The 25631-nt window shown below is 39.3% G+C and overlaps 2 protein-coding genes across 2 annotated transcripts in view; one reads left to right on the top strand and one right to left on the bottom strand.

Annotated features, from left to right (window-relative positions):
* The first annotated feature begins 1110 nt into the window (after positions 1-1110).
* On the top strand, positions 1111-10645 carry LOC308222793 (uncharacterized protein). The gene is made up of 8 exons (XM_080621158.1): positions 1111-1893; positions 3272-3358; positions 3581-3814; positions 5578-5600; positions 6456-6601; positions 7502-7602; positions 7788-7889; positions 8805-10645. Exons 1-8 carry the CDS (start codon positions 1357-1359, stop codon positions 10575-10577), a joined length of 3003 nt encoding a protein of 1000 aa, XP_080477284.1. The 5' UTR covers positions 1111-1356; the 3' UTR covers positions 10578-10645.
* Positions 10646-13397: 2752 nt separating this feature from the next.
* Positions 13398-25631, bottom strand: part of DDX60 (DExD/H-box helicase 60) — a gene marked incomplete at its 5' end in the record, with an annotated part of 64724 nt that continues 52490 nt past the window's right edge. The window contains 10 exons of the mRNA XM_080633310.1: positions 13398-14242; positions 14355-14417; positions 15611-15762; positions 16527-16669; positions 18780-18927; positions 20962-21083; positions 21746-21884; positions 22578-22682; positions 23760-23960; positions 25192-25296. Of these exons, the coding sequence (XP_080489436.1) occupies positions 14140-14242; positions 14355-14417; positions 15611-15762; positions 16527-16669; positions 18780-18927; positions 20962-21083; positions 21746-21884; positions 22578-22682; positions 23760-23960; positions 25192-25296 (1281 nt within the window). The 3' untranslated portion in view covers positions 13398-14139. The remainder of the gene's footprint in view (positions 14243-14354; positions 14418-15610; positions 15763-16526; positions 16670-18779; positions 18928-20961; positions 21084-21745; positions 21885-22577; positions 22683-23759; positions 23961-25191; positions 25297-25631) is intronic.

Genomic DNA, 25631 nt, shown 5'->3' with positions numbered 1-25631 from the left:
TATTGAAATGAGGTACGCCAAACAATTCTTTATTTAGTGCCATGCTCTGGAAACCCCTGGCAGAGGAAGCGTTATATAGCTTTAAGAGAATTCTAGGAAGATTAAACATTTAAATTACGTTTGTGTTTCTCTCATTTTAAGAATTAACTGATTATCAACCTTCAGAGCACTGAGGTATTTCCAGGATGCCCCAGATGGTATAATTAAGGAGCTGAATAGTAGTGGGTAACACACTTCCAAATGAGATTGTTCAGTGTGGAGAAGGGAGGGTTCTGCAGAAAGCTTCTTGTGGCCTTTCAATAAATAAAGGGCGTTGCAATAAAGATGGGGAGAGACTTTTTACCAAAGCCTGTAGTGACACGACGAGAGTCAATGGTTTACAACCGAAAGAGGGGAAATTTAGATTGGACATAAGGAAGAAACAGTTTATAATGAGGATTCTGAGACACTGGAATAGGTTTCCCAGTAGTGGGAGATGTGGATGCTCCATTATCAGAAGCGTTCAAGGTCTGACAGGTGCCTGAAAAACCTTATCTAATGGAAGATGTGCCTGTCCACAACTAGGGAGTTAAGACAAGGTGATATTTAAAGGTCCCTTCCAACCAACACCCTTCGATGAGTTTGTAAGTCTATGCCAACGCCTCAGCATTAACAAAACCCCAAGCTTAAATTACATTACTATTTTACAGCTGTAGTTAGAGGTAGCGAACACCAGCCGTACCTCAGCACTGCGGAGTTACTTGGCTCTAGCTCTGCGCACTCGCACGTCTCTCAACCGCCACTGCCGTGTGGAGCAAAGCCCGAGGAACCCTCACCGCGCTCGGGGCAGGAACTCCGCGCAGTGCCTCTCACAACATGGCGGCAGCAGCGCCACGGCCCGGCACGCGCCTCTCACCAGCCGGGCAGGGGGCGCGTCTCAGCACTCTCCGCCCCGCCCGGGGCAGCGGTCACACACGGGCAGCCCCGCGCCACGCCCCCATGGTGCCTCACGGCCCCGGCTGCTCTGACTGGACACCAGCGGTGTCAATCTCGCCTTTCCCCCAATCGCCAAGCGCGCCTCCGCTTGCCCCGTCCCCGCCGCCGGCTTCCACTTCCTGGAAAGTTGGCGGTTGGAAGCGGAGGTTGAAGTTGGATGCTTGAGGGGTATTGGGCTCCCTCGTCGGAGCCCGCCGTCTCCAGGCAGGGCCGGTCGTTACCGCCACGCTGGAGGCGGCGGGACGGCGCGACAAGCCGGGGGCAGCCTGCGAGCCGGGCCCGGTGCAGCGGGGCGAGCCGAGACCGCCCAGTCGGGCCGCTTGCGAGCCCGGACAGCAGGAGTGGCGGCCCCGTTCTCGGCCGCCCACCTACTTGTTGCAGATGGAGGCCAGCCTGACCTGCGCCGTGTGCCTGTCTCTCTTCGAGGAGCCGGTGACTCTGCCCCTTTGCTCGCACAACTTCTGCCGGGACTGCGTGCTGGAGTGCCTGGCTTCGGCCGAGGCCGCCCGCCTGCAGCAGCAGCGGGGTCAGGGGCAGTCCCGCCACTCCCGGGGGGGTTCGGGCGCTGGCGGCGACGTGGCCAGCGGCCGGGTGTCGTGCCCGCTGTGCAGGAAGCTCTGCCCGCTGCCCCGGGGCGGCGCCGCCGCGCTGCCTGTCAACACCACCCTGGCGGAGTTGGTCAGGCTCTACCGATCCGGCACGGCCGGGACCGCCAAGGCCGAAGAGGCAGAGCAGGGGCCAGGGTCTCCACTCTCCCTGCAGGCTCTCGGGGGAACCTGCCAGAAGCATCCGGGACGGCTGGTGCAGCTCTATTGCCGGATGTGCCGCCAGGCGGGGTGCGGGCTGTGTGTCTCTAAGGAGCATCAAGGCATCTTCCACTCCGTCAACCTCATAGACGCTGTGTACCAGGAAGAGAAAGTAAGCGCGGCGCTTCCTCTCCGCGCCAGGGCTCCGGCTGGGAGGTTGGGCTCTCCTACAGGGTGTCCTTCCTTGCACTGGGTGTTTTTACTCAGAAATGCAGGGGAAAACGCTGTGTAGTGGGCAGGCGGGAGACAGCGAGGGACTGTGCCTCTTTGAACCAGGTGATCGGATTTGCTTATGGAGTACCGGGGTGTGCAGTCAGACCTCATCCACCACATACAGGGGACCAAGCGATTTTACAGTGCCAACAGATCTGAACCCAAATTGAAAAGCATCTGAAGGGGGGGGGGGGGGGAGGGGAGGGCGGAGAATGAAGGAGGGAGTGTTGTGTTTTAATATATAGACCTGCATTCTTTGCTGATAAAACACCCGGATGCTGAGAGTTTATTGCATGTCCAGATCCAGTTTTTCCAAATTCAGAACAAAAGCCCCACCCACAAATACTTTGTTTATAGGCTGTCTAAGCTGGCGTAGGTAATTTGAGTCACAGATAATTACATATTTAGAAACAGATGGGTTAGGTAAGTAATAATAAATGTAAAACCAAAATGCACTCCTGTGTGAATGAATGAAGAAGACAACTGCCTTGCCTAATGTTTAGTTGGCTGATTGTAGTGACAAGTGGTTGTGCTTTTTTGCCAAAATTGGGTAAAATGAGCTTTTCGTGCCCTATGCAAATGGGGTGCAGGGTGATGGGATGTGCGTCTGTTCTGCTATGTAGTAATGGAAACTGATGCATGAAGAATATAAGCGTAAAGGTTTAAGTACACTACTGACTAAGCCAAGAGCTGGTTTTGCACTGATTTCTCTCCCGCCCCTCCCATCACCAATTACACTTCACCCTGGAAACCCAGGGAAAATAGTCTTTACACTAGGCTTCTTACCTAAATCTTAATGACACTGTAGTGAGGTAAAGGAGGAAAACACGGGGATGATCTTAGTTCAAAACCAAACAGTAACTGGGTTATGCACAGCTTTCTGTTTTATCAGCGTGAAGCATAAAAACCTGTGAATATCCTGTAGTTGCTTGTCAAACTGGAATAACAGTTAAAACTTACATTGAGATAGATACATGTGTGAGGGGAGAGGTGGAAAACAAAGGCTGAGGGAACCAGTAGTTTAATTATAAAGTAACCCTGTAGCAAGTCTAACAATATGTATTGTAGGTAAGCATTACTTGGAGAGAGAAATAACCAAAGAAAGTTTGTGTACTGAACCAGGAAAGCACTAAATGCCATTAAGAGATGTTTTGAATCACGGGCTTTCTTTAGTGTGTTGTACAGAGCATGCCATGATATGATTGTAGATAACCACTGAGATGTATTTACTTTATGGAGTAGATAAAGCAATGATAAGCGTTTCAATTGTCTTGCAGTTAACCTTCTTCAGCAGTCTGAAAAAAATGAGAACAATAAATGAGAAGCTGACGAATGAGATCTCAAATCAACTGAATGATATGGATGTGAGTTACAGATGCTGGATATTATATATATGTGTGTGTCTTTGTTTCTTTTCTCATGATCGGTTAATCACAACATGGAGCATACTGGTGCTTCTTGTGGCATAAATGTGCTCTGAGCTTCCTCAGGGAGGTGACTCCTAGTGACTCTTCCTCCTGACTAGGGAAGTGTCTAAAGACATTATTACTGTGTTTTCATGTGGTTTTATGTTCTGGTGCTTCTAGATGGCGCTGAACAACGATGCTGACATGATTGCACTGGAATTCGGAGAAATCTTCAAGACTCTGGAAATGAAGAAACAGCAATTGCTAGAAGATGTTGAAAATCAAAGAAGTAAAAAAGAAAAGGAATTTGCAATTTGGAAGAAAATGAAGGAGGCTCACAAGAAGACCATTGAAAATTTTCTGAAGGATTGTGAAGAGCTTGTCCATGAGTGTGATCCTCAGCGTTTCCTAGAGGTGATGGCCTTTTTCTTATTATTTAATATCAGTTGTATAATGAACCTCAAATACAGCCTCCTGTATTGTAGGTTATGATTATGAAAATTACTGGATCAGGGAAAACAAATTCAGCGAACAAAAAATACAGACTAAAATTATTTAACACTTCATATTTTTTATAACAGTGCTTTTCGTTTTAGAAAAGTTGAAAAAACTTTCTTTGCAGCTTATATTTAGTGAGTTCAGTAGACATTTAGGCTCTTCACTGAAAACTACTTAAATTGACTGTAAAGCTGCTGCTGTAACACTTGCTATATTATATTAGCAGCTGTTAAAGTTTTGGTGCAGGTAGGGAGTAATTTTCTAGTATTGCCTTCAAAATTCTCCCATTTATTTGGTTTTTAATGTTTATATTCAAGTTCTTTGTCTATTAAGCACTTCTGTTGCATCTTTGAACTTTTAAGACCCTAAAAATGCTGTTTGGGGAAAGATTGGCGGCAGATTTGATAACTTGTCAGTGCTGCACAGCAGGATACCATGTTGGGATACCCAAACTAAGGCAATTATATTGATTTTAAAACCTGTGAACTTTGCACAAATATGTGCAGTGGAGATAACTCAGCCTATTTAAGGCTAGCTTAGGTACTTCTTACATACACTGTATTACGTAGTATACACGCTTCTGTATAAGTGACCCTGAAAGTCTCCCTCATAGTGTTCAAGGGAACTGCAGGAAAAAAAAATGCAATCTGATTTAAAGATGAATGCTAGAGGAACGCAGGACACAGGCTTTATCTTCACTGTTACCTAAGCTAGCAGACATCTTTTCATAAGGTTTTATGTCCAACGCTGGCTGCAATTGTACAAAGTTTAAGCAGATGGTAGATATGGAGCAAAATACTTTAATAGCTACGGAATTTTGTGTTCAGTTTCAAGGGTTGTGCTTTCCTAAGAAATCACAGCATATTCTTTCCTGCAGTGGGTCTTATTGCTGCTTTCAGATAAATGAGAAGCTAAGAAAGTACTTAGTTTGCCCAAGTTTCTGGCTACAACTTATTGAGGAAAATTTCACTTTTACCCAAAGTAAAAGTGACTTCCACTTTTGGAAGGAATATTCTGACTCCAATGAGTAGTATGCTTTAAACTCACTACCTTCTGCCTGCCCCCCATAACAGCACACAACTCAGTAAGATAGGGTTTTGTTATTTAAGAATTAGTACAGTGAGATCACCAGGATTTTAGAGGGAAGCAGTATATAATCCACTCGGTTTTCTACTTTTCATTGCCCATTCTTTGGGAAGTGTCATATGACTACAATGCAGTGCACTTCATACTGCCATTATCTGGCTGATTTCAAACTAAAAGACAGCTTTTTTAAAATCTTGGTGTAACAGCACCATAAGAGCAGGTAGGAGATGCTTCCCTCACCAAGAAATACAAAGTAGTCTTTCGTTTGAATGTTAACAAATACTTGGGTATCCAAAATGAATGAGAACCATACGGGTCATGACTCATTATTTGAATACCTTCATTTGGCTCTGAAGTAGTGCTTTTTGTCTTTAACACAAAATATTACAAAGTACATCATTGACCCAGACACACTTTGATTTTTACATTTGGATGCTCTCTTTTTTCCTCTTAAATGTTAACAGGTTTATTTCCTATAGTTCTTCGAAATGAAAATACGAGTTCAGTCTCTGAAGTATTTTAATAAAGCAATAATCTTTTGAGAGCTCGAGGAAAATTAATTCGTATCTTACAAATTCTTGTTTTATTTATAGGTGGCCTGTGGCTTGAATGCAAGGTATATACATTTTTTCATGCTTTGTTAGTTTTAACATTAATAACAAGGAAAATAGTTACTTTGGGTATGGTCAGATATAGTGACTTAAAATGAAAGTAATATTTAGTAATTAAGACATTATAATGCTTTCAGATTTTTGGATGCTCAGTATTGCAAAGCTTAGGAAATGTGTCAAGAATTTTAGTGATGTGCTATCTAGGATTAGAGATAATCTTTTGAACTACATCCTGGAAAAAACTGAATCTAGGAATTCCTTATACACAGTGACTGAATATTTTTAGATATCTTACTTAAACTCAGGAACACTGGAGCATCCCTGCAGATTTAACTGAAATCCTTGAGTTTAAGAACATGTATGGAGAACCTGCAGTATCTTCATTTTTGTCTGCAGTGCAAATACCCTATATATTTCTTCCTAAAGATTCTTAATTACATTTCTTATGACTTTTTAAGCAGAGTTTAAGAAAGATTATTGGAAAAGGAGTTTTTAAAATATGTTGTGATTCAGACTAACATTAGCAATGCCCTCTCAAGAAAGAGTATAATTCAGATTTGGGTTTAGCATGCTAAGAAAAACAAGTGGAGGGAATGTTAATCTCTGCTTAGCTTCAGGCACTACATTTTGCAACTTTGATTGTGTATGAAACCTAATTCAGTGAATTGTCAGATAGTAAGTTTTAAGAAAAAAGATCTAGGAAACTGTATGCTTCGTTGAAGACTTTTTCTGATTTCTTCTCCCCCTTTGTGATTTCTTTTCAAAATATTTCTTTTATTAGGCAGGTGTAATTTAGTGGTTGGCATGTGAACCTTAAGAAAAGCATTTAAGTTCTGTGTTGGTTTTTCTTTCTTTTCCAGAATGAAAACTCAGCTTGACCTGATGAACATAGCATCCAGCTATAAAAAAACACCAGAGTGTACTCACAAGAAGATGGATATCAAACCTGTGGTTAATAAAATCTTGGCTTTGAAGTTAATGCCTGTTAACGAAGGCACTGATAAAGGTAGGGAAGAAGGACCTAATACAGGACAAGATTTGGAAAGTCATCATAGCAGCCCTCCAGTATCTGAAGGGAGCCTATAAGGATGCTGAGGAGGGACTCTTCATTAGGGACTGTAATGATAGGACAGGGGGTAAGAGGTTCAAACTTAAACAGGGGAAGTTTAGATTGGATATAAGGAAGAAATTCTTTACTGTAAGGGTAGTGAGGCACTGGAATGGGTTGCCCAGGGAAGCTGTGAATGCTCCATCCTTGGCAGTGTTGAAGGCCAGGTTGGATGAGGCCTTGGGTGGCATGGTTTAGTGTGAAGCGTCCCTGTCCATGGCAGGGGGGTTGGAACTAGATGATATCAAGGTCCTTTCCAATCCTAACTATTCTGTGATAGGAACCTACAACTTGTGGAGCCAATTCCTAGCAAACCATCTGCATGGCAAAAGCATGGAAGTTGTTAAAAAGCATCTGAGCAAATTAATGGATGATAAATTAATCAAGGGCTTTTAAAAATGTTTTATGAATGTGCTTTCTCTAGAAAGTCCCTAAGTTACATTTTTGGAACCTGGGGGAAGTATTAGAATTATCCTATATAACCAGTATTGCCCCTGTAAGGAACGTATTGCTGAACTGATGAGCATCTGTTGTAGTGTAATTGGATGTTAACTATGTTCTGATTAAATCCTTTTACCTCGTAGGAGAAAACAATAGGTTTTGTGTTAGGACACACATCTCTAGGCATTTAGAATGCCTTATGCAGGTCTCTGGCTTCAAAGTTTGACAAGTACTGAGGTCTCACTTTATGCAATGTACTTTTAGTACTTCTGAATTGGAATCTGTGTTTTAGATGCACAGGAACCTTTCCTTATTTTTTATGCTAAATATGCTCTCCATCACTCTTCTTTGTACTAGATCTACCTTCTGGGGGAAATGAGGACTCAACAAAAAAGACTCTATTTAAAAATAACATAAAGCAATGGCAGGAGCAGAAGAACACACCCAACGCGTTTCTTGTAAGTTATTGACTATGGGGCTACAAGACACTACTAATTTGTCAGAGCCTTGGGCAATATCGTCTTGGGTGAGGCGTCCCTAGCCATGGCAAGGGGGTTGGAACTAGGTCATTGTAAGGTCCTTTCCAACCCAAACCATTCTATGATTCTATGAATTCTAATGTCTGCTGCAAAACACTTTTCAGCCTGTAGCAGGACAGGAGGAAGCACTGGCAGATGGCAGCAGGATTTGTACTCACCTAATGTCAATATCGGAAATGACTGCGTGTCAAAACATGAGTCATGAGGTACGACTGAACATCTGTTATAAGTACAGCCAAGTTACTATTTGTTACAACACAACTTTATATATGTTTGCCTAGCCTTTTTCAGCTTATAGAAAGAGGAAGTCATCTGCCTGTTTTCTATTTTCTGAAGATAATAGAATTCATTCTTCTACGAGTACCTAAATTCCTCCTAAATTGAAATGAAACTGAATCCAGTTTCTTTTGGTTTCGTTTCCAATGATTTAGTTGTACAACTGCATTTTTTTCACTTAGCAGTTCCGTGTGGGTGGCTGAGTGAATTTTTGTCTGTACAGGGTGATTCTAGTTACAGTTGGTAAAGCTTGGCTGGCAGTGCATCACATGATGCATGTTCCAAGAACACCAGTGGCAGGTGATTAGATGGAAAAGTTGCTTTGGTCCTTTAAAGACAGAATTGTTTTTCTTTTGCATCTCTTTTCTGTGCTCCTTGAGAATGCCAGTTATATACTTATTGCATCTAGGGGGAAGAAAACCCACAGACCCCCACCCAAAAAAACACCACCACAAAAGCACCAAAAAACTGCCAACCACCACAAACCCAAAACACCACCTACATTTGCTTCAGGTGGTTATTTTTCATGGCAATTTGAGAATGTGTCACTTAATGTCTAAGGTGGTATTTTTTTAGCTATTTTTTGTTGGTGACTAAATACAGTTTTCTATAGTCTCCTATTTCAAAACTACTTTCATCATGATTCCATGTGCATCTTGTTCAGTTGTTTTAAAACAAGGTTTTCCCGTCGTGACTCATGCTCTGTTGCCTTCCAGCAGCAATGGGAATATACATTGTAGGTGCTATAGAAATATGAAAACTTTTCTTTAGTCTTATGTGAGTTTTACAATGCCTGAATCCATAAATGCCCTTTTACTTAATGGGATTCTTTGCTGTGATTGTAGGAGTTACGTTACAAATTCTATATGGAACATCAGAAGCTCACCAGTGAGGTCAAGACGCAAACTCTATCTGGAAATAAAAAGTATAAATTTGGAGGCGCTGGGGCTTTGAAGGCTAGGTCTTCAGGAGCTCCTTTTGCATCTTCACCTTCCAAAGCAAATAGTCCAGATAAAGTGAAAATTGGAATCCTGCAAAGAGCAGATGGCTTTGAGAAAAGCTTTTCTGGAGCCAGTCGTCACAGCATCCCGTCCACAAATATGGACTCTTCTGAAACAAATGGTGACTTAAAACTATTTCTTGAGAGAAGTTCCCAGGAAGCAGCCACTCCAGCCTTAGAAAACTCTGAAGACTTAGGACCTAAAGAAAAATTACCAATGCAGGAAGCAGCGGTTACTGTTTCCAATGAAATAGACACAAATTCTTGCACTTCATTTGGGTTAAACCCACCAGCATCAGCAGCTGTTACTGTTTCAAAGTCAGAACGTCTAGATGTTTCTGCAGAGGAACCTTCTACTTCACCTTTTACTTTTGGTGCAGGTAACAACTCAGTACCCGCATTTACTAAAGATGCAGGTACATTTTCCTTTAAAATCAAAGACACAAAGTATGTTTTCCCTCAGTTTTACCCTGGAAAATGTGATCATGCAGATAAAACCAACAATCAGTATGAAAGCAAATTTAGAAAGCATGGTCCTGTAGCCAGACCCACAGTTTCTGATGCTTCATCCAATCCTGATTTAGACTCAGTAGAAAGCAAGAAGCCAGGTTTTTCATTTCCCTTTGGCAATTCAGTAAAAGGTGATTCTGCAGAATCCGGAGTCAGCAATTCGTTTAAGGTTTTACCACTATCCCCATTTTTTAGCCAACCTGAGAAGCCATCTGACAAAAATACATCATCTCACGTGAGAGAAATAACACTTTCTGCAAAGGAAACTGCAGGATATGGAACACAGAAACCATCTGTCTCAGGGGAACAAAAAGCCAACACCTCAGAATCTGCCACAACTGTAGCTTGTAATACTTCAGAGACCAAGACTGCAGCTGGGGTGAATGTCACCAAGTCTCCCATCCTCCCTGCTAATTTTGTATTTTCATTCAAAAATAGCTGTTTCTCATTGCCCTCACCAGTGTTTTCATTTGGAAATACTGCCAGAAATACCTCTGGTTCACTGACTTCCTCTGTGTTTCTGCCTGGAAATGGTACTGAAGAAGAGAAGATGAAATCTGACAAAACACCTCTGAATGTAGGGAAGCCTGTATCTCCAGAGTGTGTGGAGCCTGCCTCTAGACAGAGTCAATCAAATTGTGAAGGTTCACTCTTTCCTATGAACTCATCGAAGAAAACTGAAAGTGCAGGGACACTTCCTGAGGGTAGTAATTCTTGTAGCCAGCCTTTGTCTTCAGCCATCCTTCCTGTTAAATATGAGAATGCATCTTCCACTCAACTTCCTACAGCAACAAAACCAGAAACAAAGGTAAAAGAGGAAGAGAGTGAAACTGTTGCTGGAAACAACTGCTCCTGTCCTCGAAGGGAAGATGAGCCTGAGTCTCTACCATGTCAGAATGCAGCTTGTTCTGGTCTTGGCGCATGCAATGATCCATCTTCAGGAGGTTCTGTGTTCATGGTAAAAAAGATAGGAGGACTGCCAAGTGACAGCGATTCTGACACAGAACAGCTAAGTCAAACATCTGTCTCTACTGCTGGCAGCGGTCAATCAGAGCATTTTTCTGTTTTCGAAGACAAAATATCTAGTAGAATAAAATCTGAGAAATGACAAGAGAGTGAAATGGAAGATAGCTATACTTAAATAGGCTGAAATTAAATAAATGTTCCTTAACACATTAAGAAGTGGGGGATACCTATCATTTGACAGTTGTTATTATCAAAGTCTGGCCATTCGTGCTGTATCTTCAGGAATGCAGACCTTCAGAGAAGCGCCACCTGGGTGGGTGTGTGTGGGGTGGGCAGGATGGGGATGGGGGTGGCTCAGGCAGTGGGTTCAATGAAGCCTCAGTGATGAGGAGCAGGGTATTGATGTTTCAGTACAGCAGTGCGTGCGCTAGGGTTACGTTAGTAAGAGAGCACAGACACTACCATTCTTGTCACTGGGAGGGAGGGAAGGAGGAAAGCCACAGGGAGAATGAAGGATTTTGAAGGGCATTACTGAAAATTGGTTTGCATATCTCTCCTTAGCTGTGGGTTTGGGTTTTTTTTTCCCAATGATGTATTTAACATATATTGAAGGTCCAGCTCCTAGTGACATCTCAACAATTTCTCTTATGCTTTTGAAACTGAAGCACCACATCAGTGGTTTTGTTACACACTGCAGAAGGGTGTCAGCTATGCTTTGGAAATGCTGCCTTTATGAAAAGTAGCTGTCACAAGTAGTTTTCACTCATTTTTGGCAACAGTTTGGAAGTCAGTGGAGAAGATCTTAACTTGCTAGTTTGTTTGGTGAAAGTGTTAGGAGGATGTAGCTTTTAAACCACAAAAATCTCTTTAAAATTTGTGTAATAGTAGGAAAAAAAGGAAAATGACATTTCTCACTCTATTAATGATCTCATTGAATTTTTAGTCTTTGAAATATGATATGAAGTGAGGGAAAAAATACCATTTTAATGTTTAATATCCCTTTAGAGTTTTTCACTGTCAACTAGAAGTTATCTTCGTAACTTCGTAAGAGAAATATTACTTACGTTTAAATCTCTGTAAGGCTTACCAATATACTTACTATGACAGAATACTTAGAAATACTATTCTTGGTTTAGAAAATGTGGCCTCATTTTAATTTGATTAGTGTTAAATTCTTTGCCTTAGTTTTTCTGTGGCAGTGCATTCCTCTATTAAAAAGTGCTGCAAAATGGTTTCTAGAATTTATAAAACTTACTAATCTTTCTTTTGCATCTGCATTCTAGTAAGGAAGGTGCTGAAAACTCTGTTGTTAGTTTTATTGTTCTTTATCTTCATCTCTTAAGTCTTACTATATGTCAGTTTTTCTGAAAGTATTGCTCTGCTTTTATCTCTATAGACATTCTTGTCATGTTCTGCATGTGTAGGAGAGAAGTGTTAAAAACGTATCGCGTTAAATCACTGGAAAACAAAGGCTGCACATGATAATGGCGGAGTGTCATGGATGGAGTTTGATCTCAAAGTGGAACAATTTTAGAGACAGATAAAGCACCTATAAAACTTATTGCCAGAAGGTTGTAAAATATGGTTCTCTCAGCTACAGTGACAAGAAAATAATCCTAATGAGTAAGGGTTATTCAGAAATCCTGTTGAGTTTCTTAAGACAACATCTTGTCTGTTCAATTCTATTAGTAATGTTTCATGAGAGTTTGGTAAAGTTAACTTTAAAGCAGATACTTCGTCTTTTAGTAAGAAGACACTGTTACCTTTAAGCAAATAGACTATGATAGACTGGTTTTGAGAGCAGAAATTGTTGGTATGTGAGTTCAGTACAGTCTTAGGGCTGCTTTTCAAACATGGCAAATTGTTGTCTAAGTGCCTGATAACTCAGCATTCAGGTTTTCCAGGGCATGTAAATGGTAAGCAGGATGTTTCACTCACTATGGGTCACAGTAATTATAGTCCACCCAGGTAACAGTTAAGTAAGATTACTGATTTTCTGAACTTTCACAAGTTGATTTCTTGGTCAGTGTAACTTAATCACTTGGTCATCTTTCACTATTCACTCTTTACTAAAAGCTGTAACAGGAGTGAGGTGCTTTCTGTACACGTTATTGAAATTGAAACGTTCCATTGCTAATGCTTTAAGAGACATTACAATTTTCAGCATATAAAATTAGTACAGTGTGACTGATCTAGTAAGTTTGTTTTTCAGCCAGGATTTCATGCTTACTGGTCAAATAATGGAGAACACAGTAGGACCAATTTCTGACTTTATTCCTTGGTCAATTAATTGTGTCTTACATAAAAAGTTTACTCCATTTATTTTGGGAAACATGAACATGGAAAGGTATACATGAGGCCAGTTTACCCTAGTTGAGGAAGAGTTGTGGAAGATGTATCTGCATATGGCATGACTTGCCAGACAGTAAAGAATAATTTGAGTAAATTTTATTTTCCAGGCAGAGTTAGATCAGTCTTTTTCTACCACTGTGATCCATTTCTGTCATAATTTTGTTTCACACAGTAAAAATATGGAAGAAGTTGAAGTCAGTTGATGGCTGTTAAGCTGCACTACCTATGTACAGGTTTCCCTCCCTTCCCCCAGTATCTGCTTGTACCATCTTGCATGTAGTTTAATGCTGCCTAAAGAGATTTCAGGTTACAGACTTCATCAGTGATCATTTGAACACCAGAGGTAATCTGAAGAAATGGAATTCTGAATTGTCCTTAATGCGCATTTTGTTCATTATCAACAGAGAATAACTTGAATCACTGTCTTGGTCATCACTATAAATTTGTGCTTGACAATGAGGACTGTAGGCAAAGCCTAATTCTTCAAGGCTACCTGAACATTAGTATGTATGTAATATTTTTTCAGACTACAAGTAGACTAAAATGTAGTGTTCAGCTGAAGAGTTTTCAGTAATAATATGAAAATATTGTTGAAAACTGTTCTTCTCAGCAAAACCCAAGAGAATAGTTAGGAAATATATTTCACTGAACTCAATAATTTGTATTGCAAGGGACTTTTTGACAAGTATGCTGGAGGTGTCCTGAATCTTTTTGACTCTTAAGGATAGGTTGGGTTAGAAATGAAGCAATTCTAGATATGGTTGTAACATTTTATTAATCATACTACATTGTACTGATATAAAACTCTTTATACTTAAATTTTTGTAGACTAAAACTTCAGACTGGTTTAAAAGTTTTTATAATGATTCATGAAGGTACTACTTCGGAACTTCATAGAAACCTTGGAATATAATTAAAACAATATATTTGATTATAATTGCTAAAGTAATTGCTGAACATCCTTCACAAATGTGCTGAAAGTTTCCAGTGCTGTCCTACTGAGAGGCTAATCTCACCAGCTGTCAGAACTGTGACATTTGTTCAGCTTGTTTCTGAGAGCTACATTAACATGCATATCACTGCCTGGGGGAAAAAAAAAAGTGCCATTACCTCATTTCTTAACCTATGAGAAACAGTTATTTAGTCATTATTTATTTAAAATGTCAATGTGTAAAGGTTCATTTTCTGAAGTAAACTTTGTATTACTAGTACTGGATATTACTAAAACTTGATTATAAAACATATTTGATGATTCTGAACTAGTCACTTCCAAACGTAAGAGGCAGCTGATCTGTGTGGTAAGACTATTATGTACTGCTGCTTCCCCACACACACACACCCCCCTTTTATCTTCACGTAATACACTGCAGTTTCTCTGCGTAGATTTCACCCAGTTGTTGAAATGCCAGCAGAACATTGTCATTTGGATCATCACACAGTTCACTCAGTGATGTTCTGGGGTTTAAAAAAAAAAAAAAAAAAAAAAAAAAAAAAGACATTGTTTCATTTTAAATTGCTTTAAAGATGAAATATCTGTTATATATTAGAAACCATAAGTTTATCATACCCAATAGACTTAATGATGAGTACAAACTCCTTGAGTGCATAGTAAGCATCTCCTTCATTTAACCTAAAGAAAGAAAACTCAAAATTAGGATGGATATGCACATGCTGTTTCTCCTTTAATAAACCCTGTCATGTACATTGGGTAAGGATGCAGAGCATATGTCATGGCCTCAGACACTGACATAGTAGTTCCTCAGTATTGTGTTGAAAATAATAGAATCACAGAATGGTTTGGGCTGGAAGAGACCTTAAACATCATCCAGTTCCAACCCCTCTGCTGTGGGGGGAACCTTCCATTAGGTCAACTTGACAGAATCAAGAATGTGATTCTACAATGTGTATTTCCTCACCTCTTCCTAATGTGGCATTAGTGTCAAACTCTGCTACTGTAACCACAACAGTGCATGGAATGGATACTGTAATTATTCTTAGAAAATGCTTTGAAGAGTTTACAAAATAGGCAGATAATATTATATGCTCCCAACAGCACCCTCAGGGAGCAGAGTGAAGTGGTATTTCATTGGTCATAAATATAAGTTACTGGCTATGAGCATGAAGGCAAAATAAAGATAGTTGAAATAGAGTAGTTGGGAGAGGGAGCTTGTGGTTGGGAATGAAACAGGTATGTGAATGGCTTCATTAAGAACTGCAAGCTAGAAGTTTTATATAGAGAGGGATTTAATGAAAGAGGTTACAGAAGGCTAGTGAGAGTCAAAAGCGGAAGTGATCCTCCTGCATCCCTTATGCTCTAGATTTTCCCTAACTGAAGTTTTTAATTTCTTTCACATTCTTTTACCTGTATCTTTTAACACTGAATTCATCCTTTAATCTGTTTCTGTCTTCATTATTTGACCAAGTTTTTGACATTTCTCTGCTACTATGTTTTCATCTTCTAAACTACTGCATTGGGCCTGCTCATTTTAGGGACTTTCCCGATCTCTTTCATAATGAAAAAACCTTGATTAAATAAAACTTCCAAAGAGCCTGTCAAAATAACCTGCATCACTGAAGTCAAGACTTCCCATTTATGGTACTGTTTTGAATACACAGCTAATACTTTACAGTTAATGCCACTGGACTTCCATGTAGTATATGTTTTATTCTTCTCATTAAAATAGTCAACCAATCTAATCAGGTTTAAAGCTATTCCATCCCTAAGTCCTGTAGGAAGAAGTCTTTAAAAACAAGAAGATGTACTTGTTTACCCTATTGTAAACAATGCTGCCACTTCACTGTATTAAAAATGGTAGTACATACCAGTTATCAGTTGTCAATGCAATCAGGGATCCATGCTTATAAAAGTCCAGTGCATATGCATTGAGTGGCTGCCTCCTTCCTTGATTATCATACTTTCTCAAATAAAGAAGGGGGCAGTTTGTGACATTAATGCCAAGGGAACGTAAGACAGCCTGAAAAACAAGAAAGTATCTGTTGAATAGCTACTGTGGTTTTCTTTATGTGCCTGTTTTGTCAAATGTTTAGACCACAGCTGGGAAATTCCACACTCCTAATCCTGGACCACTCCAAAAATCTGCACAAGAACGTGTAGGCTGTAGACACAGGGAGAGTTTGTCAGTAAAGCATCTTGCACTGCTAGTGCAGCTCTGAGTCATTCTGAGTCATTTAAAGTTTTACTGGGCCACGGGATGTCTCTTGAGTTTTAGATGACGATGTTTCCATGTGTAGATAATACGTTTAGATTCTCTCACTGAAGCCTTAAATATAATAATCAACCTTAAGCATGGAACATTTTAAGGATGAAGGCAAATTTCAAATCCCCAGTCAGAGAAATTTCATTTTTCCTATAACAGAATTACGAGTTGTGATAATTCCCCAATGCTACATAGCCCATATAGATGACCACAGGAAAATACAAGCTGACAATAAACATGCTGATATAGTATTAAAGTACTTTACTTCCCTTGGAGTTGAAAGGAACAGAGGCCTTGCAGGAAAGCCCACTACAGATTTTTTTCCTACATCCATCTATTTGTGTTTTTGCATTGTAATAACGTGGTAGTACTCATTGCTGATTTTGAGACCTTTCAAATTGTTTCTCCTAAAGTGACACTTGAGCATGGGGTCATCATATTACAGAGGCAAGAAGACTGTAATAAAGAATTATTTTTATTGACCTATAATAAATTCTGCCCCCTGTGAAGAAATAACTTACTTTATTAATGTTCTCCCCAAGAAATAGATCGTTATCAACCATTCCAGATACACACGCAAAAGGTGAGATGGCAGATATGCTTTTGGTGGTGTCCATCAAATAAGATGCTAGTTCAGAGCCATGCCAACTCTTGGATGTAAAATCTAGACAAAGTTTCAAATACAAGGTAAGCTATGCAGACTCAAGCTCCCTTTCAGCAATCAATTTTAAAAGCCAGAATTTTTCAGGCAGTAGATAACGACAGGACATACAGTTAATCTTCTAAATTTAAACCCTTCTTGATAGATGTTTATTTCTTTTGTTCATAAGAATGCCTACACACTTGATTACAGAATATAAGAAAGAACTTCCTAATGGTGAGAATGATTGTGCCTTAATCCTTGCAACCCTTGCAGCTTAAGCTTTTCTCCTTGACTCATCTGTAGCCAAAATTGCTAACAGCACAAAGTTATGCAAAAACCAAACAGAATGTTAGTTCTAGAAGACTTATTTTACCTTCATCTTTTATTCTGTCCTACGTTGAAGAAAAACAGGTTTTTCAACCTGTATACACATATAGTAGCTCAACATCTAATATTTTTTTATTGCTAGCCTCTGGACTCCCAGCCAACATTTATTCTTGAAGTGTAGAGCTCTAAACTGAGGGCTTAAGTATGTGAAGGTCACATATTTTGCTCTGCTTTATGCAACCCCTTATGGATTTCTGGTTTTACCACATATGGAATTTCAGCTGGTTTATGGTCTGCCTGTAACTTCAGTCACTGTCTATAGAAGACCTGTCTCATTATTTCTAAATATATTTGTACTTTTGATTTTCCTTTCCTAAACAGAAACTTATTCTTTCTTTCCATATTAATAATGATACTGTCAATCCTTGTCCTACAATCTTTTCTGCTGTGTATTACAGTAACTATGCTGTAGTTACACTTGTAATGAAATGAGAACGAAACCATATTAATACCTCCATTTAAACAAGAAACTTTAACATTCAAGTTAGAATTTCCTATTCAAGAATAGGAAATTCAATTTTCATAGCTCACATCCTGGGTAAAAGTAGCATTAGTAACACTAACATAGATAAAGGAATATATATCATGTAATACAAGGCAGCCCATGCTTTGCTTCTTTCATCTGGAATTCCATCATTCTGCTCTTCATTTCCTACGTTTTTCAGGTTACATATCAAGGTGCGGGGTCCCTCCATTGCTAAAATAAGCAATCTTAAACTGAATATGAAAAAATGAGATTTCAGTATACCGTTACTAATGTTATACCATGATGCAGCACTTTCCAGTGGTCAGTACTGGAAATGGTTAACTGCTATTTACCATTTCAAGCAGTATGTTGTATTCAGTCTTGTTTTGCATTCACCTTATCTATTTATCTTCCCCATTCCTCACCTTTGTATTAAGCTGACATCCGCTTTACTACAAAACTTTTTATCACTCACTTAGCACCATACTTGAAACTCAGAGTAGATGGCAAGATAGGGTAGCTCGTAAGGCGATTTGGGCTTTTTCTTTTTTTCCATCTCTCCCATTTGTACAGAGCAGAGAATTAAAAAAAAAAAAAAAAGAGGATGAATAAATACAGCTGTCTGCTATGATTAAAGTGCTTCCTTACTTTTTTGAAGGCTTGTTATTTTCAGAGGAGCTAGGCAACGGGAGAGTGGTTTATTACATTGCTTTTATATATCTCTTCCAGAAATTAACATGAAATTATGTAGTAGGTGATATTTTTCACCCAATGGCAATCCATATTGCATGGTAATTTTATAGTCATGCCTCTCCATGGTGCTTTGGTTATTGAACATCATCATTGGCATAAGTAATTTAGTTGAATTAACAAATGGTCTTTAGTTGTTCCTTCAACCTTGAGGCTGTTCAGATGTTGAAAATCTAACCTTTATAAGACTCTAAGCAGGCATCTGAGGACCTGCAAATGTGTTGATTAGATATAAAGGCTTTTATTCAATAATATATTTTTTCCTTTTATAAAAAAGTCAATTTGATTTTTATTTCCCCTACAAAACAATAAAATACCAACTAAAATTAACATTTTCCTGTACAAAGCTTCTACTGTATACAATGATCTATAATTCTTGTAAAACAAAAGTGAAATAGAAATTGTATCTCTTTATTAGCATGTCTGAAATCACCATTCTTTTTCTTCACAAAATAAGAATTAACCTGAATTTCCTAATGCAATCGAATTTCACAAATTATGAACGTGCACTAATTTTTCACTTCCTACCTGTCTTTGACAGTGGAAGTCTGTATTCTTGTTCCATATCTGCCAGCTTAGCAGTTGTCAGAAGAAAATGAGCAAAATTTTCCTCTGCTTTGGTGTTGTACTCATTTACAGCCTCTGCAAAGTCTGCTGGCAGATCTTCTAGAAAGACCTGAAATAACATGCCATTTGTTGCTTAATTCAGGTTTTCTCTGAAAGTGTCAGTGCATATAGAATGTCTTTGTACACACATAGCATATTAGTAGAAAAAAGGAAAGAGTACAGCTCCAAGCTTTACCCAGCTTGTCAGGCTCCCCAACCATCTAGAACTGACGTGTCTTAAAGACAAACATGAATTTCATGCAGAAAAAGGCATGGAAGACAAACATGAAGTATAAAATTCCTAGATTTTTACTCGCACAGTACTTGCCAAACTGCTTTATTAGAGGTGTTTCAGCTCCCTAAAAAGAGATTTTTGAAGGGCTGCCTTTCCCAGTTCCTGTTTTGCATATCTTGGTGTTCAACAGGTTCCCTACCAACATGACAGACATGGCTGCCATTAGCCAGAGCAGGCCTGTAAACCCTCCTACATGACTAGCCACTTCTCATAAGTTTTCCTCTTGGAATGCTTGCTGGAAGCTGGCCACAGGAACCATCTTCACATGGAAGTTTCCCTTGTTCCAGCCGTAGCTTTGTCCTCCAGATATCTAAAGGCTTTGCCTAAAAGAGCCAGTAGGAGCACATGACAAACGTTTCACTTTCTGCCTGTACCCACAGTGGGTTAACTTTGTGCATAACTAACGTCAATGCTGACCCTACTAATACTGTCCCATTTCTGGAAAAAGCCCTAAGCCTAGTGTTATGTGCCACAGAGCATGCTGGTGTCCTTTTGGGTCTCACAAAGCTACAGGCTCCCTGGTCAGATGCAAAACTGACAAAATTCTAACCCATTGAAGAGAAGTAATAAATTGCCATTTGGGGAAGAGGTGCTTGAGTTATGTAAAGAAACTTTGTGTCATTTATACCTTTATATTTTGCAGTATCATGACAGTAACTGTATCATCATCTGTCATCACTGAAACATACTTGAATAAAATGGTACTTTTCATTTTAACCTGACACTCACTGTTACCTCTGTGGTTAAATGAAGGCTTCTTTATCCAGTAAAGACATTCGTCATTATTCTAGCTACTTGTATTGTGTGTAGGTTTCAAGGTGGTGGGGGGTGAGGATGGGGTGCGGACAGACAGGTTCATGGCAGGCCACTGTGAGAAGAGGACCAGGGCTGCCCGGTGACAGACACAGCCAGCTGCAATGGCCACAACATGGGGCAAAGCTGAGCCCACCAGGCACAGGTGCAGCACCTCTAGGAAAACTTCATTAAGAAAGGGTAAAAAATATCAAACAGGCAGAGTGAGAAGCAGCAGTGCCAGCACCAAGATCAGAGAAGCAGAGGGAGGAGGTGCTCCAAACGTTGAAGCAGAGATTCCTTTGCAGCCTGCAGAAGAGACCACAGTGGGGCAGAGATTTCCCTGCAGCAATCTCAGTGGAGAGGACTATGCTGAGGCAGATACCCACACTGCAGCCTGTGAAGAGCTCCACAGCAGAGCAGCTGGATGTGCCCAGAAAGACTTAAAGCCCCTGGGAAGCTCACCCTGGAGCAGGTTTATTCTGAAAGACTGCAGCGCACAGAGAGGACTCACACTGGAGCAAGGGTGACGTGAGGAGGAAGAGGCAGCAGAAAGAGTTAAGAACTGACCACAGCTCCTCCTTTCTCATTTCCCATCAGCCCTGCACTGCTTGGGGAAGGAGTGGGGAAGGTGAAGGAGTCAGGAATGAAGGAGCAAAGCTGAGCCTGGGGAAGACAGGGGCAAGGTAGTGCTGAAATTTTAAACTTTTGTTTGTCACTACTAAACCCCATTTTAATTGGCAACACATTAATCTGCCACTAGTTGAGGCTGTTTTGCCCATGGTCATAACTGGTAAGCGATCTGCCTGGTTTTGTCTCAATCCATGGGCTTTGCCATCCTATTTTCTCTCCTTATCCTGTTGAGATGGAGTAGTAAGTGAGTGGCTGAGCAGGCATCTACCTGCTGGTGCTCCAGGCTACTGTACATCTACAATGACACTAGTCTAACAAAAGGAAACAAATGCTTTGAAGTGGAACACGGCATGAGTTACAGTAAAGACCAAAGCTTCATCTAACCTTTGACTGGCAAAATGTGCGTTTGTATTTCACTGCGCAGGCTGGAAGGTATTTTCTCCCAAAGAGGTTGGCTAAAATGAGCACTAGCTTTTCCAGGACATTTTCTGAAAAAACAGTTGAACCTGTGTCAGAACAGAAAGGTTTTGGGTTAAAAATGAAAGTGGAAAAGGAAAGAAAAAATCACAGTAATTTTAAGGAAAAACCAAACAAAACCCAGTAACTCCTATTCAGGAGTTCTCTTCCCACCTGCCGTTGTCATGACAGAGGTTATGTTGGCTAAAGATCAACTCACTACATACAAAAAACTCTGCTAGGTAATTGAGCAACTAAAAGTATGTACAAATAAATACTGTATTCTTATATGTTCATATCCCACAGCACATCTCAGTGCACAGAGTGGATTTGACTCATGTAATGAGACATTAGTAGTACTTAATTTTTTTTAATCTGTTGGTATTCAGAGTGGTCATCCACCTTGTTGTCTATAAGACATTCAAATATTACTCTGGAGTCACAGTTATTGATTTTTCTACCTATAGCATTCTTTCTTACCCTACTGGAATGTTGCACAAACAATACATTTAGGTTCATGATACCAACATTGCCATATGTATGAGAAATATGAGCACATGCTGATTGTGTAGGGACAGAGGCCAAGGATATGAGGATGAAGGCTAGTCAAGCAAAAGATGGTAGCAGCAATGAGGCACCAGAAAATTTCAGAACCATTGGGGTTAGAGAGCCCACCACAGACTACAATTAAAATGCAGAGACTATTATTTACCTTTAATTGGCTGGCACAATCTGTGGAACAAACCTTTCACAAGAAAGCTTACTAAAACAAAATTTGAAGGTTCGTGATAGTGCAAGTGTGTCACAAGTCCAGCAAATCCTATGGGTTTACCTTCTTGATCCAAGTAACCCTATTGAATTTAAAAGCAAAACACACTTAGTTGTGAAGGGTGACCTTGGATATGACAGAAATATAGAATGGTGGCATTCAAAAGAACAGTCCTTCAACCTAGTGCATGGGTACCTATTTGAGAACATGCAATTTCCACTGAAAGGCAAAAATTGGTCCATCCTAAGGAACAAGTCACCTATTTGTCCCACTGACTGTAGTTCTGAGCTGTAAGTCAAACAGAATCATACATAAAAATTTTCCAAAATGGTATCCATCAAAAGTTAAAGTATTATTATGGACAGACACACCAGTAATTTACAGTCTTCTCTAAATTTTTGTTACAGATGTAATTTCTTTCAACATTATGGAAATCGTGTCATCCTTAGTATGCTTTAAACCCCTGCAGTTTCACATGCATGCATCTTCATATATAATCGAAACACACAGCTCTTACTTGCCTAATGAATTTGTAACTATATAAACCACACCACAAAACTTTTCCTGTTGAGTTTATTTCTTAAGTAGCTCAGAATTAACCTCAAATATAAAGCACTCTAATTTTACCCGTTCTCTTAAATTTCTAACAGAAAGAAATAGCCTATTGCTATGAAATATAAAGTATATGGGTCTTCAAATAAAAGCATACTAACACAAATAAATAAGAATCTGTAGATTTAAGAGCTCTCCTTTATGAGAATGAGTTAAAACTTACCTCTTTGATCAGAAATTGCAAGGAAAACATAAAATAAATTTTTAGTATTTGAGCGTATGTTTCTTTTCTGAATGACATCAGTGAGTGCTTCAATACTGACAATGCCTGGTCAAACAAACATAAGAAGATAATTTAGAAATCCAAGGAAATGCTGATACTGTAACAAGAGAAGAAATATAATATCCAGCTTTTATCTTTTGTTTCAATACTTGCTTTTCAGGATAAAAATGCTGGGTGGGGTTATGTTGTAGTTTTATGTAAATTGAATGCTTAACTCCTGGAAATGCTTGTGAAAAACATCCATCCTCTGTCAAACGTGTGTTCATTTTCTACATTTATGCTAAGGTTTGTAAAGTTAATTACGTGGAATTCATATAGAGATCTAAAAGACAAGGATTTAAATACCATTAAACTAAACCCAGGAAGTTTTGAAATTACTCCTTACACTTTAATATCACTTTAATATTTTAACACAGAAGTTTACCAATTTACTTTGTTAACTTAAGAAGACCTGTGTCTGTATTCATTCAGTGAGTCCTTGAAAATAGATGTCTAAAGTGGATGTAAAAAAACAGATCATCTGGAGGAAAGAGTTCCTTAATAATTACAAGAGGAGATCTCTGACCAATTTGTAATCACAGTCATGGGTTGCCTACTTATATCAATGCATTAAAAGGCAAGAATAAGAATTTTTTGATTCCAAAGAGTTAGTAACAAGTGAGTTAGATTTAAGCAAGTGAGTAACACATCAAATTTTCTCATTGCTTCAATTGAGATAGATAGCATTTCATAGCTCCCCCTTTCCCTATGGAAACGTATGCTCACACTTTTTCCTCAAATAAAACTGAAATTTTAAGTATTGGAAGACTTTCTGACTCTCCAAGTTAACGCAACTGTTGCACAGAACAACAGTTACTGTCAGGAAGGTATTTTTACTAAAATAAATACCTTCCTGACAGTAACATTCTGATGATATGATGATAATATCTGTTGCAAAGAATAAATGCATAAAAATGAACAATACAATACTGCAGAAAAGATGGCACAGATACTAGAAGCAGTATAGCAGAGTATGCAACTTCATTTGGAGGCAGATTGCTTGTTTCTGAAATACATAACTTTCTGCTCGTGTCAAGGAGACATTTCATTAAATTACTATTAAGAAAAAAAAAAACATTAAACCTTTGCTTTGGCATCTTCTTTGTCATCAGCCTTTGCAGCCAACAGCATCAGTCTCAATATTAAGGAAATAGTCAGAGGAAACTGGCCTTTCAACTCAGGTATGTTGGATTTGATAAGTCTTTCAACTTTAGGCATTGGGATATCGTAGAAGAACACATTTCCAGTCATATCATATCCCCGTCTTCCAGCACGTCCTGACATCTAAGAATAAAATAATTAATAACTATATTATACCAATATTATTTATCTTAAAATAAAATATAGCTACATTGTGTATGCTGATACCACCTATACAGTCTTAACAAAGTGTTTATGCAGAATTATTAAAATAACGTGCACAAAATATGCTGTACCTCAAAAATGGCTGGTTTACAAATGTGGTGGTCTACTTCTTAAAATATTTGATAGAAGACCTAAACACCGGTCCGGATACTTACATTCTGTCACGTCCTTTCAATATTTGTATTTCTCCAAGGTAAGTTTTAACTTTGTACCTACACACCAGATTTGTTTTCAAGTTACATTTAGCTCTGAATTATTTCTGGGTAGATTTGGGGCAAAGGGTAGTCCCAGTATGAATAAAGAGCAGAGAATATGAAAAAAGAGTAGAGAGGAGCTTCCTAAGGAAGCACTCCCTTGCCTGGATCAATAGTTATTGGACAGGTCCATTGTGGGGACTTGCCCCTTGTATCAGATGATGTTACAAAGCTGGGGTCATATCACGTATGTGCAGCAGAAGAGAGATGCATTTAGGTCTGGCTACTGCACAGATCCACTCACACTGACTCTGAGAGCTACCTACCATCAGCTGTATCTGGCCTATATGGCCACCTGAACCAGAGGCAAACTAACAGTACTTCATGAAAATGCAGGGTTTCAAAGTAGTACAAGAGCAGGAAATGGGAACTAATGAAAAGGTATCTCAGCCCACCCAGTAACTTGTGCCATGACTGGAGCCATTCTGCTTTATTGCATTTGCAACCTCATCTACATACTGCTATGCTGCATTGTGTGGAGTGCCACTTCCCAGATGGAAAGAACTCAAACGTACTTAATTAATCCACTCAACAATCTTTCTCTCCCTCATTAAATCCCCACTGCATGTTCTTAGAGTGTATTTTTCACGCATTTGTAAAACTCTGGCTAGAACAAAAGAGCTTTGTCTTTCTGGCTCACAAAACTGAAAGCTGAACCTATTCCTTTAATTGACTGGGCAACTGTAATACTTTTATTGTTGAAATAGGTCTTTAGACTACATCCATTATTTGTGGGCTGGCATTTCTGATACATTAGTAAAGTCACCAAAATGAAGAGCTGCAATTCAGAACACACCCAGAAGTATACGTAAAGGATAGTTTTTCTGGATTTGTGTGTGATGGCAGCTGCATTTATACTGTTCCTGTAAGAAAAAGTAGGTGTTCTATTTCCATACCTGTCTGTAATTTACGGCATCTAAAAAGACAGAATCTTCAGCAAAGACAACAGATTTACATGGCATGTGGATTCCTAGAGCAAGCGATGAAGTAGCCGTGACTACCTGTAAGATACCAAACATGAGTAATTCTATTAGAAATGGCAATATCCATTTAAACAGAAAACAAAACTACCTGTGTTACCCACCTTATATCAACAGGAATTCTACTATTATTTTTATATAGCTAAACATTAATCTGTTGAATTTAACATAGTCATGAACATACATGAATTTGACTCTTCATATAGTTCATATAGCTATTCTATATGCATATCAAACTTCTGTATCCTGAAAGTTTATATCACATCTTTCATGGAATACAAATTGAAATACTGAAACTGAGCAGAAATTCAAATATTCCATTAAGTCCGTACGAAATACTATAATCCTATAGAGTG

This window comes from Psittacula echo (genome assembly GCF_963264785.1).
Source record: "Psittacula echo genome assembly, chromosome: 1".
In the NCBI taxonomy this organism is placed as follows: domain Eukaryota; kingdom Metazoa; phylum Chordata; class Aves; order Psittaciformes; family Psittacidae; genus Psittacula; species Psittacula echo.
Note: the sequence above shows the minus strand (reverse complement) of the source record. Positions and strands in the feature narration are given on the sequence as shown.

Excerpts from the sequence above, each read along its gene's own strand:
- LOC308222793 (XM_080621158.1), top strand. The coding sequence starts at position 1,357 with ATGGAGGCCAGCCTGACCTGCGCCGTGTGCCTGTCTCTCTTCGAGGAG. Across the intron at positions 5,601-6,455 it reads GCCTGTGGCTTGAATGCAAG|AATGAAAACTCAGCTTGACC; the intron begins GTATATACATTT and ends TTTCTTTTCCAG. Across the intron at positions 6,602-7,501 it reads TAACGAAGGCACTGATAAAG|ATCTACCTTCTGGGGGAAAT; the intron begins GTAGGGAAGAAG and ends TCTTTGTACTAG.